The sequence below is a fragment of the Tenebrio molitor genome, chromosome 2, assembly GCF_963966145.1.
Source record: "Tenebrio molitor chromosome 2, icTenMoli1.1, whole genome shotgun sequence".
NCBI lineage: Eukaryota > Metazoa > Arthropoda > Insecta > Coleoptera > Tenebrionidae > Tenebrio > Tenebrio molitor.
In genome coordinates, this window is record NC_091047.1 from 17,729,294 (window position 1) to 17,747,340 (window position 18,047).

General features: G+C 33.9%; 1 protein-coding gene across 5 annotated transcripts; it reads left to right on the forward strand.

Annotated features, from left to right (window-relative positions):
* The first annotated feature begins 6 nt into the window (after positions 1-6).
* LOC138122581 (peroxisomal leader peptide-processing protease) lies at positions 7-16,588 on the forward strand. Of its 5 annotated transcripts, XM_069036809.1 has the most exons (8): positions 7-107; positions 175-271; positions 8,768-9,420; positions 9,532-9,710; positions 9,967-10,073; positions 12,684-12,858; positions 12,977-13,261; positions 15,683-16,588. In XM_069036809.1, the coding sequence occupies exons 2-8, from the start codon at positions 269-271 to the stop codon at positions 15,760-15,762; spliced, it is 1,482 nt and encodes a 493-aa protein (XP_068892910.1). In that variant the 5' UTR covers positions 7-107; positions 175-268; the 3' UTR covers positions 15,763-16,588. The 5 variants fall into 5 exon arrangements, with proteins under 5 accessions (XP_068892910.1, XP_068892913.1, XP_068892909.1 ...); XM_069036808.1 differs by having other exon boundaries at positions 46-271; XM_069036810.1 differs by having other exon boundaries at positions 48-271; positions 9,550-9,710.
* Positions 16,589-18,047: the final 1,459 nt, after the last annotated feature.

Consider the following 18,047-nt stretch of genomic DNA (forward strand, 5'->3'; position numbering starts at 1 on the left):
CGTTAGGTTCATAGTTTAGGTTATTCCCTCTCGACTCGAGTTCTCGACTCGACAGTCGACACATCGACAACACATACTCATTTGTGATGATAAATAACAGTGACATGGTTTGTTAAATATATATTTATTTTGTTTTCTTATCATTTACAACAATATTTACTACATTTACTACAGTACGCAAATGTTTGAACATAGTACAAACATTATTAATACAAATAACTGATTATGCTATTGTGAAGTTAAGTGTTAAAGAGAGTCCAAAGCAAATATGGTAAGTATTATGTGGGCATATAGACATTTTATTTAGGATGTAGTAAGTGAAGGAAACTTATCAGTTAATTATACAACACCATTATAAGTTGTTTTTCCCGCCTATCTGGATTATCGGGTTCGGGTGTTTGTGAACACACCATATAGGTTAGGGATCACGGATCAGCTGCTTAAATCTTATGTTTTACCTGAGTGGTGCGTTCACAATCGACTCTTCAATGCCTACTACGCTGAGGTGAAATTTAAAAAAACACCCGGTACCTAGGTGCCCACTTATAGTCTTTGCCAAAATCAAATAATCACCAACACTGCATTCTACCCAGAAAATCAACCGGCAAGGTTGTATACAGGTCGACCAGAACAGCTTGGCCAGTGACGCAGTGGGCAGTGGACTAAAATCCCTCCCACTGTCCCACTAGCGGAGCGCACTTGTCTGTTGGGTCTGGAAGTGTTTAGATCGTGTACAAATGGGCGAAAAGCAGCGCTTCAAGCTTCAAGTGAACAGCATGTCCGGGCTGTTTTGAGCAGATTTGCTTCGTTGAGTGTACCGTACCTACAACCATAGCCATATCCTTGTCTTACAGAGACTCGCTCGTTTCCTCTTGTACGCATCTCACTCGCCAAGCTATTCTGGTCAAGCTGTACTTAGATTTGATTGGTCTAGCCGAGGCCTCCGTGAATATACAGGCCGCGACTAAAGCTTGTGTCACGTGATCTGAGGTCACAGATTCCTGCTGAACGTCCACGCCATGCGTCGAGCAGGAACTCGGAATAGTCTATTTGTTCGTTGATCGTGACGTGTAAGTAGTTCCGTTTTCGCAAGTTTTCTTTTTGAAAAGTGGAAAAAATAGTTCAGAAAAGTTAAAGTGATAAATTAAAGGTATATATTATTAGTTAGGTATAAAATAAACTTTTGGTTGGTGCGGTTTAGGATATAAGAATAAACATATCATTTTATCAAAAGCGCTAAAAATTTGACTAAAAAATATCTGGGTCTTTTTCCTTTCATTAAATATGCCTGAAATTAATTGTTCAAGCAATTACGATATGTATGTGACCGTCTTTTCTTTTCCAAAAGATGAAGAAATAAAAAAAAGATGGATTAAATGTATTCATAGGGAGTCATTTAATCCAACAAAACATTCAGCAGTCTGTGTCAATCATTTCGCAGTCATCGGTTATAAGAGTCGATAAAATGAGCAGAAACGATGGATCCCTATTAGAGGTAGCAAGAAAAAGGCCAACAATAGTTAAAACTTTTAACCCTTCTTAAATTAAAGTCCGCGAAATTTGGAACATTTTCTTTAAAAGACTTTTCAGTGGATGACAGAAATAAAAATGATAATGATCTGTTTCGGTTACACTAGTCTACAAATTTTGACTTTAAAAAAGTATTCTTCGCGTAAAGTACTTTTTTTTATTAATCTTCATATTTATGCTGAATACAAAATTTATAATATATACTTAAAATTAGTTTCCGTTTTCTAGAAAAAAAAATTACAAAATTTTTGCAAAAATTAACAGAAATCATACTGTTCTTCTATACATTATTCTATATATTTTGTATTCTGCTTCTGTAACATCTCGACAAACAGTCCAGCAATAAAGTATTACGCGAGTACGCAATAATACTCGTCTACAGTGGAAAAATATTCGGAATAATTTTAACTAATTTTTGCTTGTCTACCCATGCTGAATACGAGTTCATAAGTAAAAGTCATTTATTAGTTTAAGTTTTCACGATACCTGATATCTTCCAAATTTAACGATCCTAGCCTTCTTGAACTAGATAATATTGATATTTACTTAGTTAGTTGGCATCAAATGTTGAAAATATTGTGTTTTAGTGCTCTGTTCTGTATTACTAAGTGATAAGAGTGTTAAAAGAGACATTTTGCTATAAAATATAATTATTTTTTTTACTTTTAACACTTTTGTCACTTACTAATCCAGAACAGAGCACTAAAACACAATATTTTCAAAATTTGATGCCAACTAACTAGTAAATATCAGTATTATCAATCTCAAGGAAGTTAGGATCGTTAAATTTGGAAGATATCATTGAGATCAGGTATCGTGAAAACTTAAACTAATAAATGACTTTGACTTATCAACTCGTATTCAGCATGGGTAAACAATCAAAAATTAGTTAAAATTATTCAGAATATTTTTTCACTGTAGACCAGTGTTATCTAAAAACATCTCTTTCTTTTCAAATATATTAAAGAATTCATTTGATACATCCCCAAATTCTGCTATATTGTCATGTTTGTTCTATATTGCCGCATACTGTGCACATTCACTAACTCAATTTGTTAACGGTTGTAAAAATTGTTTAACATACATTACCATCAATTCAGATTTTGTTATAAATTTTACCAACTGTGGTGAAAATGACTCTGCAAATGTTGGTGAATATTTAAAAAATTTAACAAGAGGTGCTCTAAAAAACAACCCTCTGAATTATTCTTTGAAACTTCTATATACAGTACGTTCGTAAAGTTCGGAATAAATTCGATAAAACTGTAAGTATTAATTTCTGAGAAAAATCCTTGAACAGGTCAATTTTGTTTTTAAAAAGTGCATATTGTTCAGTACTTTGCTTATATGTATTGACAGTTTGTCATCTCCTAATAGTGAAATTGGAAAAATATGTAGAAGAAATTAATGACAAATCTAGTTTTTCTTCAAACGTCCATAAAATATGACATTGCACTGCTGCATTGATAATGCGAAAGTGTCACTTTATTGTCATGGCAGCTAACCTGACCAGCTGACCTGCGTCCGTGAAGTTATTATCTCCGCTGAGGAGCGTCCGTGAAGTTATTATCTCCGCTGAGGGCGTCCGTGAAGTTATCTCCGCTGATGAGCGGCTGTAAAGTAAACTAGCTAAATCATTTGAAATTCCTACCTGGTTTCTTAACATGTCTTAAATAATTTGTTACGAAGGTTCGAAGAAAAAATAGTATATGTTATTCGGAGCAAAAATGGTTTTATGTGCTTTGGCTGGTTTGTCTGCCTCACTGCGTTCGGCAGCCAATCTACCAGCCGCAGCACATAAAACTTCATTTTTGCTCCTCATAACATAATATAAACTAGGCAAAAATGAATAGGGAATTCCACAATTTTTCTTGGAAAGCAAAATAAGTGCCCCAATCCTCCCAAGTATTCTTAAACACAAGATAAATTTAAAATGTTACAAGTACTTGAAACATTACATTTAATGTGTATATTAATATATTTCTAACACATTTCATTACAAATTTTAAACGTTATTTATAAAAAATTCAAAAAAGAAAAAATTCCCTATTCATTTTTGCCTAGTTTACTATTATGTAACAAAACATTGAAGTCGATATTAATATTGAGATAGTCATATCCTTGCCAATATACAGGTGCGTCTGCTTAAACTTTATATTTAAATATCTTCGTTATTTTAAATGACTGCTCAATGATATTGCCCTCTTTACATAGGCACTACAAAAATTAACAAGGATCTGGACAGAAGAGGAATATTCAAGAAAAAAATTAATGAAAAAAAATTATTTTCAGCATTTTCTAACATTATAACTTTTAACATGCATATCAAATGTTTCTGTGTAGATTTTCTGCCTAATATCATCCTAGTGCTTATTATTGACGAATAAATTAATGTTAAATAAAGACAATTTCCAGACTTCATTCACCAGTGTGTATTTACGTAAAATAGTTATTTTTATATTAAGTGCGTGAAGAGAGTGTTTTTTGTGCATGAAAAGGTCTTTTACGCCGAGACGAAGATCGAGGCAGTATAAGCCTTTAAATGCACAAAAACATCTTCACGCACGAAATATAAACAATATTTTTTCTATAATTGATTCAAAAAATTGAAATTAAAAATTCAAATTTTTGAAGGAACTCTGAAGTTTCAATGCAGTGACCATGTTGCTAGGTAACTAATAAAATACAGTGCGTGAAGTGAAACACAGAAATAGTCGTGTGCGTGAAATCGCATTTCACACACTGTTTTGTATGGTTTCTATCTTACTAACAATGCAAAAAGAAATACACGTTAGAAAATGACCCACTTCAGGCACCGATAACTATGCGTGAATTTCAATTTTTTGAATCAATAATAGAAAAAAATACTTCACGGCTTACTGATTTACAAAAAAAAAAACATAATTAATTTATTATTTGACAACGTCAAAGTAAAAAAGTTCGTGAAATCTTTGAAATAATCTTTTATACAAGATGTCGTTCTCACAGCAAGAGAAAATTAATATTATTTTTACGTATGGAGAGTGTCACCGGTGCTATCGAGCCACAGCAAGAATTCTTCAGGCCCGTCAAGAAAATGATAAATTTTCCGAAATGAATATCAGATAAATTGTAAAGCTGTTTGAAGATACTGGCAGTGTTAAAGAATTGCCACGAGTAAGGGATGCACTCCCCAAAAATATTAACTTTCAAAATGCCGTTGTTGATTAGGTAACTGAAAATCCACACACAAAGAACTTCACTGAGGAGTTTTTATTCCAGAATTGAAAGGTCGAAATAAATTTTGAGCATCTAATTTAGTTATAATTATTTTGAGGACATTTTTTAAATTTTCTGTGCTGCTAATTGTGTTACATTCTTGAATTTATTGCAGATATTTTAATTGTTATTATTTAGTATGTGCTTAAATTATTTATTCACCTTCACCCCCTCTTTAAGCTTGACTTCCATAATTGCCACTTTTATAAATAAAAACAGAAAAATAAGGAGGGTACCGGCTACCGGGTACCCCATGATTCATTGTTTAAAAAATAAAATTAAAAACATTTGAATTCGTTTTATTGAAAACTTACTTTAAAATAGTTTAGTAAATTTTTCCAGAGAAGACTGATCCCTAGGATGCAGACGTACCTACACCGGAGTTTGTACATACATACCCATTTGAATTTTTATTGTACTTTACCGAATAGTTCAGCAGTAATAGTATATTAAGTATAAAGAACGGTAATGACAGTGTACGGATCGAAGACAATTGTTTGGAGGAGGAGCTTGCGACGACTCCAATATTGTCTGAGATCCGTACATTGTCATTAACGTTCGTCATGCTTATGAGATTTTTTGTGCGATTGAATATTTATTACAAAACATTCCTAACTAGAATGCAATGCGATACGACGCCCTTCACATCGTGTTGCCACAATGTCGATTTTTGTATCGCATTTCTAAGGCAATCTGCAAACAACTACCGCCATTGCAGTTTTTGTGCGCAAATATCGCCAGTTGTGTTGAAAAACAAGCAGTAAAATGAGTGATATTAGTGATTCCGAAAACGAAGTGGATATTGTAGAAGAAACTTTGAATGTGGGGTGCGTCACAAATAAAGAATTTTTGAAACTAACGACCTCAACGTGTAATTAAGAAGACAAGGAAAATTTGTGGTAAGAAAATTTTGATAATACTAATGTCGCGGCAAGTTCGCTAATATTATTTCATTGCAGCGGCAAGGAATGCCGACCACAAGAGCCGTGTCAGTTTCCAGAAAGTGCTAACATCTTGTCTTCAAGTTCTGTCTACATAAATCAAGAATTTTCGAAACCAGCGAACTCAATATGAAATCAAGAAGACAAGGAAAATCCGGGGTATGAACATTTAGACAATTCTAATGTCGCGGCAAGTCTGTTACTAAAATTGTTTCATTGCAGCGGCAAGGTAGGCCGACTACAAGAGCCGTGTGAGTTTCCAGAAAGTGCTAACATCTTGTCTTCAACTTCCGTCTACATAAATGAAGAATTTTCGAAACCAACGATCTCAGTGTGTAATCAAGAAGACAAGGAAAATGCGGGGTATGAAAATTTTGACAATGCCAATGTCGCGGCAAGTTTGCTAATGCTATTTCATTGCAGCAACAAGGAAAGCCGACTACAAGAGCCGTGTGAGTTTCCAGAAAGTGCTAACATCTTGTCTTCAACTTCTGTCTACATAAATGAAGAATTATTTTCGAAACCAACAACCTCAATGTGTACCTAATCAAGAAGACAAGGAAAATGCGGAGTATGAAAATTTTGACAATGCCAATGTCGCGGCAAGTTTGCTAATGCTATTTCATTGCAGCGCCAAGGAAAGCCGACTACAAGAGCTTTATGAGTTTCCAGAAAGTGCCCCCACATCTTGTCTTCAACTTCCGTCTACATAAAAATTATTATAATAATCGATTCATTTTGAATAAACTTTACTTACCGTTCTAGAACACCAAAAATTACTTACCATCGAGTTTATCGTTAGCAACGAGTAAACAGAGCTTACCATCTTGGAAACAGACGTGGTAAACAACCAAATAGAGTACAATCGCGCAAAAAAGAATTTTAAATAAGATAACAATGTCCCATCAAATTGACGTATCTAAATTATTTGCTGAAAAATGAGTCATCTGTGAAACAAATTCGTAACAACTTTTTACGCATAAACTCTGTTTTGAACACAGCTGGAAAATTAGTTCTTTTTAACACTAATTTATTGCGTAGTCATCAGTAAAAGTGTAATAAAAACAATACAGGGAGATACAGAGACCACAGCTGAATATGTTATACTCCGTAATCTGAGAAAAAGCCAAAAAAAAAAAAATTTTACTGCGGTTATTTTTCAAATAACTCTGTATCCTTGCAGGTTTCGTTAACTTTTGTTAAGCACATGTCAAGAGGTCATTGAGAAATATAATATTGCTAAATATTGTTTACCTTAATTGATAATTAAAAAAGATATTCGGATATAAAGTTTTAGTAGACGCACCCTGTATTTCTTAATAATTATTCAAAATTAATCAATGACCAAATTAGCACCCAAAATAAAGATCCACCAAAAAGAAAATTACTTAAATTTAATAGTTAAACTTATAAAACACATAGAGATAGGGCTATTGGTGAGGCCTCCACAAGAGCCAGCGCATGTACCTATTGGGTACCTCTAAGTGTAAGGTGATGTGGAAAACCCTCTTTATTGTTTTTTATCATAATAATTATTTTTCTTCAAACAATATTCAGTTTTACTAATTTAGTGCGAGTCTGTTTCAAAATTTAGCAATATTGTTATTGAACAACATTGATTTTGCATAGATACAACCAATCAACAGCTTCATATCATAGCAACTACAACCTTGTTATATAACCATATTGGTAAATTTTAAAACAGAATCGCACCAATTGAAATATATAATTTTCTTTATATTGGGTATTACACAGTAATCAACCGGATTTCGTGACGTCACTATTTCTTGGTCGCGGCCTCTAGCATCCTAATAATATCAAAATTGCCATTATACACTTTGTGTAATTTTGTTTTCACCAACATAATTCAACAGGTGATGGTGGTTATTTGGATTTGGCACAGCCCATATGTTATGTAGCAATAGGTAGGTACATTATGGGGATTTAGATTGTAGATTCTGTTTAGGTAGTAATTTTTGGCAATCTTTTAGGCAAGCACTCGTTTAAAAAATTTTGTTAGATTGAATGAATTAATTTAGTCGCGTTCTTAATTTTTTTGTTAATATTTTCAAAGATTTTTTTTAAATTATTTTTTAGTGAATTGTACGGTCATGTTCAGATAAATGTGGAACAATTTTATTTTTCGAGGGTAATGTGGGCTGAACATTGAACAATATTTCAAAACAAATAGCAGATTTCATTTATTTCTCGAGGTTGACAAGTGATTATATTTTTCAAAGCAATTTTACCGGAAAATGCCCCTAATGATAATAAAATAACCATTGCATTGTTAATTTTAGCCCAAATATTTTTTTAAATAAGATGTTAATTAATTAACTGTTTAAAACCCCAAAAAAAATTGTCCCAGATTTATATGAACAAGTGAAGAGTTATGTTACAACAGTTGTCCTAGATTTATTTGAACAAGACTGTACCATATAGAGTAGTATTTTTCGGTTTGAATATCTGGACGAAAATGTCATCTTTTCGTCAAAACATAATTTTTCGTCCTAGGCCGAAAAATATTTTTCATCCGCTATGTTGTTAAAAGCAATGAATAACGTTCAACAATCGACAAGAGTTAAGTTGTCAATGACACCTTGGCAACACTCATTTTGTCAAAATTATTATGAACCAAATGTCATTTTGGCAATAGAATGAAATTTTTTTTATTGTAATCGACTAAAAAACAATATTTCGGACTTATTGCAATTTCCAACAAATCATCCGAAATATTTTCTTTTTCGTCCTTATAACATAAATAACTACGGTGTGATCAAGAATGACTGAGTCTGTTGGTAACAATGAAATTTGTCAAATTTGAAATTTACCATCAACAGCATAAACATAACCGGCATAACCAAAAATGTTTTTAATGTCGTCTCAAGTTAAAAAATCCGGTCAGTGCTAATTACTAGACAAAAAACACCAGTACTTTTCAATTGTTTCATTGCCAACAGACTCAGTCATTGTTGATCACGCTGTATATCTTTGCAAGTGAAATAAATCCTCCAGACTATAGATATTTTGTGTTTTAGGAAATAAGATTTGAGGTAGTGGCAATTGAAAATGTAGATGCCATAAAGGGGGTGGTTTATGGGTCGTCCGGAGTTATGATAAACAACAAATACATAATCACCACTGCAAATATTTTACTACCCTCAGTTAACGACGAATTTAAAAAATACTTGCATTTAGGTAAAACAGAAAATGTACATCTTAGGAGTTGTTTAGAACGATTGTCAAATTTAAAAATTATTTGTAAACCAAAAAACAATGGGGATGAGTACCGAGTCGAAAATGGTGACGTTCTGGCGGTTTTTGTGAGTAAAAACATAAAATATTCTCCAAAAGAAGCTTTGGACGGTTGGTCAGTGGATACTGTAGACAATTGTAGATCAGTGGCAAATAGCTTGTCAATATTTTTTGTAATTAAAATAGATTTAATGGGAAATATGTCCGACTTCAAAAAATGTTTAATTCAATGGTGGGATCTTATAAAAAATGAAGAAGTTAAACAATGTGATGAAATTTGCATTAAAAGTGTGCCATTTGGTAATAAAATTTTTCTGGATTCGTACAGTCGTGGAATTGTTTCCAACATTTTTGGGCGTAATTCTTGTCTAGTTGTTAGTGATTGTCCTACTACACCTGGCAGTGAAGGGAGTCCAGTATACAAAATTAACAATAGGTATGTTGGTTTTACTACAAATCAAGAATAGTTCAGATTTAACTTCAAAAAATACGTAAAAATATTATGACGTTATGTATTGGTAGTAGATAAAAATTGTTTCATTTCCAGTAATGATGGCTCTTGTAGAGATGTTCCTCTTGGAATGGTAATATCAGCTTCGTGCTGGTGGAAAAGAATTTGGACTGGGTTAACATTAATAGCAGACATTCGATCAATTTTGTTAGAATTACTCTTAAACAATCAATACGAAGGCCCAATAACAAATATTCCACATCATCATCTTGTAGGTATGTACATTGGTTAATGTTTTTGTACTTATTAATTAACTGATCAGTATTCGAAGATGTTTATAATTGACAATAGAGTGATACACTTAAAAATAAACTAAACACTCCCGTAACATGAAACAAAAAATGTTGATTTCTCAGAACTATAAAATTAAACAAATACGAAAGATTCTGATAATTCTGAAGGTTTTAATAAAAAAAATTCACATAACACGAATAACTATGTAGGTACATACTTATCGTTACAATCTTGCAGCTAGTGTAGAATTATGTCTTTTGCAAGTTTATTGTGGACCAAAATGGGGAACAGCAGTCATAATTAGCGCTGAACACGGAATTCTTCTGACGAATTCCCACGTTATTGTAAGTATTATATTCTCGGTTTCAGAGCAATTTATCTCTGTCGATTCACCACACAGACTTTTTATAATAAATTTTATAAAGGTTGATCGTCGTATTCCAAATTTCGTTTTTAACTCAAAGTCTATCGTCTGTAACAATGCGACATGCGACAGTAGTAAAGTGGCATAAAAGAATTAAGAAGCGAGTATTTCGTCAGCACGCTGAAGATCCATCGATCTGTGTATAAAATACGGTTTTTCGAAATTTTTGAATAGTGTTGGTCATTGTCAAGGCGGTCTCAAGTTACAGGCCAGGACACTGGCTGTAAGCTGAGACTACATTGCTTTTTTTAAATGACATATGTGCATGTGTAAAAGCATCTTTAATTTAGTTACATTACAAAAGTCACATTTATGACAGCTTCATTATAGGTTATAAGGTTGGCGCAGGGCAAATAACTTTGAAAGTCGAAGTAACTTTCATACCAACAGAAAATAAGATTTTCATGGCTTGCTTAGATGCACATTTATATGAAATTGAGTGTAAATTGCTGGCGGTAGCGGAGTTCCTCCCGGCGGTCAGAAATTTTCAGGTCTTGTAGCAGGTAGTTGACGGTAAGGGATTAGCGCTGGTGATAAGAATGATCGGGTAATTAGGAATTACATTGCCTTTCCTAAAATATTAAATTAAAAATTTCTTTTTAAGAAGACATACTTCTTGCGACCAATGATTAAAACCATCTCTATCTTGGTGGGGTGCAGGGGTAAATCTCACTTATAAATAGGCCCATTTCAAAGTAAAATTTTTAGTTTAATTATTTCTTTAAAAGCGTCAGAATGGAAACTAAGTGAAAAAGGCAACCTTGTAGTGAATGGTGCGAAATTTTGTCAAGCCAGAAAGTTATGTAATAAGTGATAACCGTAGGTATACGTTGGAGATGTGTTCCAAAGTTTTTTTTATTGCAAAAATAGATATACCTTGAGTTTTTTTTAGTGACTAGATAATACATATTGTTTAATATAAAAACAGTGCTACGCTTTGTAATTTTTACAAAAATAAAGTTAACGTGGGTTGAAAAATTAGCATGTAAAACCTAGTCTTAAAGTCTTAAAAAACTCACTGTATACTCATATCATGTACATAAATAGAGTACAATTTGTAAATGTCGTATGTCATTTTAATTTACCCTTGTAAATAAAATTGTTTCTTCCTCTCATTACCTATCGCAGTAATCCCCGATAACCTCGGGAGGAACTCGTCCGTTAAAAAGGGTTATGCAGGTAAACAAGTGACCACCGGGAGGAACTCGGATACGCCCAATTTGCTGCCCGAAATTCCGTGTTCGCGACTGTACGACCAACTTAAAAAGTCAAGATTTTATGTCATTTGAAGTTGTTTTTTTTTTTTGGGTTTCATCATAAATTTTTGATAAAATTTGTAAAGTGATGATAAAATAGTGTCTGCAACTAGTACAGATTTCGACCACCGCCGGTAGCGCCACCTATCCGCGATACCAGTCTCACTCATGTTATGAGGCTTGCGGCACCGGCACATTCAACAATGCCTACTGCTATGAAACAATCATTTATAATGACCCTGTACAATTAAAATGCGATCTCGTTGGCGGTCAAGATCAGGCTTCATCGCGAAGATGCTGCACAACGTTTACAAAGGTTCGTGCATTGGAAAGTATCATTTGAGGCAACCTTTCACCGTAGGTTTGTCGTGTTAGCTCTGAATGTCCACTGGCTTCGCCATAGATCAAAAACCATATCGGTTTTGTCCAGGTTGGTGAAAGACATTTGTGATTTAAATTGAGGTTAAGATCGATGTTCTTATCAGAGTGACTTAATTTTGAATTAAATGACAACCAAAAAAAGTCTACTATGATTTTTTTGCTAAATTTTTTCATAAAATTCAGTGGCTCCCAAACTTTTTTTGAAAAACTTTTAGCCCATTTTTCTCGAAAAATATCAACATTTGTATAAGGCATTATTGTTGGCTCAATCGTTACTTTTTGTGAGGTTCTATCACAGGTTCAAATATCTGCACAACCTTCAATGTCACCCTGTATATCTAGATTAATTCAATTTATTTTTAATTAGGTACAACATTATAATACATTACAACATTCAACTTTGTGTAATTCCGTATTTTAATTTTAAATCTAATTATACGGGGGTCATTATAAATGTTTGCCACAACTAGTGGGCGTAGCGGCGCACATCAAGCATAGCGCACAGCCACCTACGATGGGACAATCATTTATAATGACCCTGTATTATTAAGGCTCGGTTTATTCACCGTCAAGTAAATTTATCTGGCCAGTAGTTGCTATGATTTAGAATCTGCTATTGGTAGATCCATGGTAATTACCGTTCAAATAAAGTTACTTGAAGGTGAATAAACCGGGCCTAAATCAAATAGGTACCACTCGCAACTCTATTTTTTAACATAAATCTCCAGTCATCGCTATCACCTCCGCAAATACAGTACATATTTTGCTGCATTTATGAAGCTGACGACAAGAAAATGGTGCATTAATTAACGAATCGGCAGAGCCAAATTGAAATCAAGAAATTATCACGTTTTTATACGAAAAATTGCTCCTGATATTATTTTGTTCAAAAGGATGATGGCCATCAAATAACTCTTTATTGGAAAAAACAAATGATTAAGGCCATTACGGTTTATAAAACTCCAAATAATCAAGTTTTTGACTTGGCAGTTTTAAAATGTGACGCAAACATTTTAAAAACATGGGGTTTAAAAACAGCTGATGATTCAAAAGCGATTACAAATATTGGTGAGTTTTTTGACTTGTTAAAACGCTAACATGAGTCTAAATGAAAGCCGAGATGTTAAAATAAATTCAACAAATTTCTCACATTTTGGAGATAAACACGTTAAATAATTGTTTTCAGGAGATGAAGTATTTTCTGTAGGTTTTCCAATATTTTCAAAGGATAGTGGTTGCAAGCCTACCGTAAGTAAAGGTTTTGTAATTCAAATCAACGAGTCCATGATAAAAACAACATGCTGCGTTAATCCAGGAATGAGTGGCGGTGCTCTGCTAAACCGTTTCGGTCAGCTGGTAGGAATTATAGTATGCAACACAAGATGTGAAGAATCTGTGTATCCACGTTTTAACATGACTATACCATATAATGTTATAAAGGAAATTATTCAACGATTTTTAAAAAACAACGGTAAGACTTAAAATATAACTAGAAAGTTTTGAATTTCATATTTGGACTTGTAATTTGGTATTGTAATTTATTAACTTCCAATATGATGATTGTAATTTATTAATTATACGGGGTGATCAAGAAAGACTGTTTAAGTTGGTAACACTGTATTGTATTTTAAATCGTATAACAGGAGTAACTTTCGGTTGTTGATGGCTTGTCGTTGTTAATGCTATACCTACATCAGATATTTGTCAAATAAACCAACAAAACATATCCGGTTGCAGTGTTATAACTTATAGTCGTTTTCAACGACATCCGTGCTGTCAGTGTCATTTTTAATATGTTGGTGCAGATTGTACACACAAATTTATAACCAGTATTCAGAGTATAAGAAAATCCTAGTTATAAAAATGTCAAACAAGAAATTGAGGTTATGGTAAAAGAAAATTTACATTTCGTGAAACGTCAACAACAAACGATAAAACCCGATCTTCAACATGGTGTAAAACATGGTTAAACGAAGTCATCCTCGGAATCCGAATCAGACTACATTTTTTATCGGAAATGATAAATAATAATTTGAATTTGTCAATTTGCCGCGTCAGGATAAATTGCCAAATTAGGAAATTCAAAATTACTAAACTGAAACACCCAGTGATGCCAACATGCTGTCATACTGGCAGCACGGATGTCATTGAAAACGACTATATAAATAACCGAATTAAAAAATTTTCTTAATTGTACTGCCAACTTAAACAGTCCTTCTTGATCGCCCGGTACATTCGGTTTGTGCATGGATTATTATATTTTTGCATTTTCATGATTTTTAAGTATGTATGTAATTAATACTGGGTGCCCCAAAATTCGCGGAACAGCTTAGCAGTACGTTGTTAAATAGTCATCAATCAGGTAAAAATGTTTTTAAAAAATCAATTTTCTTTTTTCTACAACCGTCAAAAAAACGTGAGATTTATGCATCGTTATCAAGTCACAAAGTATGTCATTTTTGATAGTGAAAAAATATTTGTCAAAAAGTTTCCTTGGATGCTAAAATAGTTATATTTTGTAGTAGAAGATACGGACCCATTTGTTACCCATTTGCCCAGTTGCATAAAGCGATGTCAAGTCGTTGTTAAAGTTAACATGTCAAGTGATCTGATTGGAGGATATTTAACGGATTTCCGACTTGACGCGTTGTTAGCTGACACGATGTTAACTAAGCTTTATACAGGGTTATTCTAAATTATTGTATACTTGGGCCAACCAACAGATATAGTAATAAAACCGCCCCCTAGTGCCCGCGTATTTTAAATAGCAGTTTCCAATTGGCTTATTCAAAACGTGCGCAGATTTTCGAAAGCCTGATGTACATCCACAAAAATTACTTGACGGCATCCGGCATCTCATTCGTTTTAACCTCGCTTCGGGAGTTTGACCACATGTTTATGTTTGTTTGTTTTCCTTGGCATTTTTCGATTTGTATTACAAAATATGTTTTTTTCAAGACTTACAAGAATGACAAATGGCAAAGAACCTGCTTCATTGTGAAACAGGCTTCGGCGTATATCGTTCTACGCAACTAGGCCACATCCCCCTTTTTTTATTACTATATCTGTTGGTTGACCCAAGTATAGTGGAAGTAGGCCATGCCCATGTTATTACATTTTTGCCGCTTTCATGTGAACTGTCAGTTTTGTCGCTGTCACTGTCATTTTTTAGGTGAAAAGTGCGGTGATGAGATTTTTATTTATTTTCGTTGAATTAACGATTGAATCCAGAAATATTGAGTTGTTTTGCAATCAATTTTAAAAATATTGAGTTGTTTTGCACCCAATTTATTTAACTCCCATTTGTGAACGGTGTGCACTCACTTATTCACATCATTTTGATGTTTTTTTATGTGGAGCGGCAACCATAAATTTTAAGGCGGCCTTACACCAAGGCAACAATTGGCAACATGTTGCCTGCAACATTTTTTAGTAATGTTGCCGGTCATTACTAAAAAATGTTGCCGGCAACATGTTGCCAATTGTTGCCTTGGTGTAAGGCCGCCTTTACATTCAGTTTTCACGCCTACTTCGACTACAATCATTTAGAATAACCCTCTGTACAACAGGGCGTTAATGTGGCAACATCTAAAAACGTTCTATGTATCCCAATCACGTCTAAGTACAGTCGCGAGCAATAAGTTTTGGTCGTCAAGGTCATTCTTTGACGCAATCGAAAATGCTCCATTGTAAAACAGTCGTAAATATCATAACCTATCATCACATTGTATGACATTAATTGTCATTTTTTTAATTTTTTTTTTGACACTTTGTTTACATGCGCAAAATCAGGCAGAGAAATTTTTTAAATTTGTGACAATCTAACCAAATTTTGAAATGACATTGACGACCAAAATTTATTGCTCGCGACAGTACATAATTATTTTTGCAGATGCTACCACTCTAAATCATCTCTTTACAAATGAAAGAAAATTTACATCTCCATGGAAGAACTTAGAAGCCAAACTGTAATAATTTACCGTGGCAGAACTAATTTTCATATTTGTAAAATCGTAAATGGAATAAATTTGTTATTAAAATAATTGTTATATTATAAGAATTAATAGTTATTTAATAAACTAGTTTATTAATGAAGGCGATTAATTATCGAAACTGTTTGAAGTTCGAACGAGTGTAGCGAGTGAGTGCCTTTAATAGTTGAGACTATTAATCGCCATTAGCAAACGAGTTGATTACAAAATTTTTTCGTTGACCTCAAACTTTTTTTTTGTGACAAAATTGCAAATTAAAGCCAAATCAAAACCAATTTCATCTTTTTCGATAAGGATGAGACCTTATAAAATACCTTCATCCTTTTTTTTGTCCTCATGGTAGGCCATTTTAAAATTTTTCAATACTTTCTATTCACTTTTCCACAAAGAGTGTCAGAAGACGTCAACTCCAATCACGGTTGCTAAGAAAACCTAATTACCTTTGAAAAATATGATATGCGAATTACGAGTATAACCAAAAAGGTCGGCTTTTGAAAAAGTGAATTCGTAATTGTGTAGTTATGGAGCTATAAAATATATGAAACCCTGCTGCTTATACATCAAAATACACTGCTCAAAAAAATTAGGGGAACACTTTTTTCAAAACCTGTAACTTTTTAAATAATAATTTTAGGCAAATCAAATTTGGTATGCTTTAAGGGCATATATTTAACTAAAAAAAAAAAAAATCAAAAACAATTTTACAACTTTTAGTTACTTCTAAGTTACACTTAAAAATGTAAATTAATAACGCAAAACAAAATGGAAAAAATGTCAATTATGCTTTGAATTTACATATGAAAGCCTACTAAAGATGACAAATAAATTCAGTTGTCAATTTTCGTTGATTAGAAGCGTGATCAAAAGTAAAATGAGGCATCTTAGTGAAGTGCAAGTTGCTCGTCCTGTCGCCCTTATTCAGCATGGCCACTCTATTCGACATGTTAGCAGGGACCTTCGAGTTTCCCCTTCTGTCTTCTGTTATTCAACGTTTATGGAATCGGTTTCGGGAGACTGGCCAATATGTTAGAAGAGCTGGACAAGGTCGAAATCGAAAAACTGTTCAAAACAAGACCGATTTCTTGTCCTTTTCTCTCTACGTAAGCGTACTGCCACAGCACGAGACCTCCTAAACGACCTAAGACGAGCACATGGAATAGAAATTTCTGATCAAACTGTTAGAAACAGATTAAAAGAAGCGAATTTGAAACCAAGAAGACCTGTCCGCGCACCACGCCTTACGCAGCATCACAAAGCAGCGCGAATGAGATTTGCTCTGGATCACAGAGATTGGCAACTTCGTCACTGGACGCCTGTACTGTTTACAGACGAGCCCAGATTTCGTTTAACTCGTTGTGACGGTCGAGTACGTGTATATAGACGTCCTGGTGAACGCTACACAGCCGCTACTGTACAGGAAGTGGATAGATTTGGTCGTGGATCTGTGATGGTTTGGGCTGGACTCAGTATAGACAACGGAACTGATCTTGTTGTGGGTCCTGGTAGACTAAATGCCATGAATTACATCGAAAATATCTTGGAGGACCATGTGGTGCCTGCTGCATATGGCGTCGGTCAAAATTTCATCCTAATGCATGACAATGCAAAGCCACATACCGCCGGTGTCACCAGAAACTTTTTACAAGAAAGTGGAATTCTGGTCATGGAATGGCCGGCGTTAAGTCCTGACCTAAGTCCTATTGAATACATGTGGAATGAGCTTGACTGACGTGTTTGCAAGCGCCGTAATCCACCACTAACCATACAGGAACTGACACAAGCCCTGATTGAGGAATGTGAAAGCATACCCCAAGAATCTCTTCGCAGACTAGTGCGAAGCATGCCACGCAGGTGTGAGGAAGTGATTCTTACTCGTGGAGGGTATACACAGTATTAAACCTCACCAATCTGCAGAAAACCCGACTATCATCGATACTATGACAGTCGTTTCCATTTTGTTTTGCGTTATTAATTTACATTTTTAAGGGTAACTTAGAAGTAACTATGAGTTGTAAAATTGTTTTTGTAATTTTCCTTAGTTAAATATATGCCGTTGAAGTATACCAAATTTGATTTTCCTTGATCTCTTATTTAAAAAGTTACAGGTTTTCAAAAAAGTGTTCCTCTAATTTTTTTGAGCAGTGTATCATCAAAACGTCAAAATCTGATGCCTTTGCTGATCACTTCGCTCAGTCTTTTATTAATAACAATAACAACAGTCGATCTTATAATCAGGATGGTCTTAATTTTTTTTTTAGTTTAAAT